This window comes from Opisthorchis viverrini (genome assembly GCF_000715545.1).
Source record: "Opisthorchis viverrini unplaced genomic scaffold opera_v5_2336, whole genome shotgun sequence".
Classification (NCBI taxonomy): domain Eukaryota; kingdom Metazoa; phylum Platyhelminthes; class Trematoda; order Opisthorchiida; family Opisthorchiidae; genus Opisthorchis; species Opisthorchis viverrini.
This window is the reverse complement of record NW_008754466.1, coordinates 377-1541: the sequence shown is the minus strand read 5'-3', so window position 1 is coordinate 1541 and position 1165 is coordinate 377. Positions and strand designations below refer to the sequence as shown.

At 42.8% G+C, this 1165-nt stretch overlaps 1 protein-coding gene across 1 annotated transcript; it reads right to left on the bottom strand.

The window, feature by feature from the left end:
- Positions 1-151: 151 nt before the first annotated feature.
- Positions 152-535, bottom strand: T265_12224 (hypothetical protein; the record flags this gene model as incomplete). Its single annotated transcript, XM_009179400.1, has 1 exon — positions 152-535. One exon carries the CDS (start codon positions 533-535, stop codon positions 152-154), a length of 384 nt encoding a protein of 127 aa, XP_009177664.1.
- Between the last annotated feature and the right edge of the window lie 630 nt (positions 536-1165).

Below are 1165 nucleotides of genomic sequence, written 5' to 3'. Positions count from 1 at the left end.
TTGAGATGCTGCCAGGTTGCCCAAGCCTACGTAAGAGCAATCGAGATGCCTGTGGTTGTGTTCGAATCTTGGGCCTTCCTATCAGTAAGTTCGCGCTTCAACCACGGAGCTATCTCGAGCATGCTTGCCGATCCATGTTTCGAAGATATCTTCATACTAAAAAAGTCAAATTGATGAGTAATGGTAAAGACAAAACCGACTTTTCAATAATTAACACACGAAGACCCACCCTGGCATCACCAACGTCATCGAAGACATTGCGGACAAACGCATCCACCTGATCCCAGTTGGCATCGATTGTTCCACCAGCCAGACCCCAGATCAATGAGAACACAAACGACATGGCAAGAATCGGATTCAGTTTGTGCTTTTCCTGAGTCATCGAAGGCGCGTTCGGGTTTGTGAGTAGGACTTCGAGTAGTTTGCACATTGTCTGAACTCTCGCGATGGGTACCTGAGGCGAAAACTTATCAGCTTTAGCCACATTGATTTGAGTGATCGGAATGTCAGAGAACGAGGCTAAAGTTCCATACATTTATTATTTTTGAGTTCATACTGAAGGCACATTTTGAATTTACTCAAGTCCGGGGAACAAACAATCTGTAAATTGTCCGCAAAAAAATTAAGATATATCACATGAGGTTAGAGTGATGATCAAATGACTGCTATAAAGTAACTTTAAAGTAAGGAGAGTTCAAAAGCTCATGGGCCTTACCTGAGGAATGACATCGGTGCACTGTGTTGTGACAAACTCCAGACAGGGGTCTACATAATTAACGAATAAGTTCATGAGGTAATCCACAACCGGTGACGTCAATTTGTCCAGGAGTCCAGTGAGCCACGTCTAAAATTAAAATCACATAAGGTAACATAACTCACTCCAGATCGTTCAGAACAGTTATTTTCAACTACCTGGGGTTTCGAACTTTGAACGGGGATAGGGAGTACATATTCGGAGCCTTACGCTCTCATTATACTGTTTTTCACACTTGTTGCTTGAACCTCGCAACGCTCACGTTAGTCTATTTTTGTTAGTATTTGTTGCCTTACCGATTATCTGTCTAAACCAGGGGGATATGCATCAGTACTTTTAAAAAATCCATGGATGGCAAAACTAAGCTGCGATGCAAGCTTCCAGCGCCAACATTTTCCTGGCTTCTAGAAA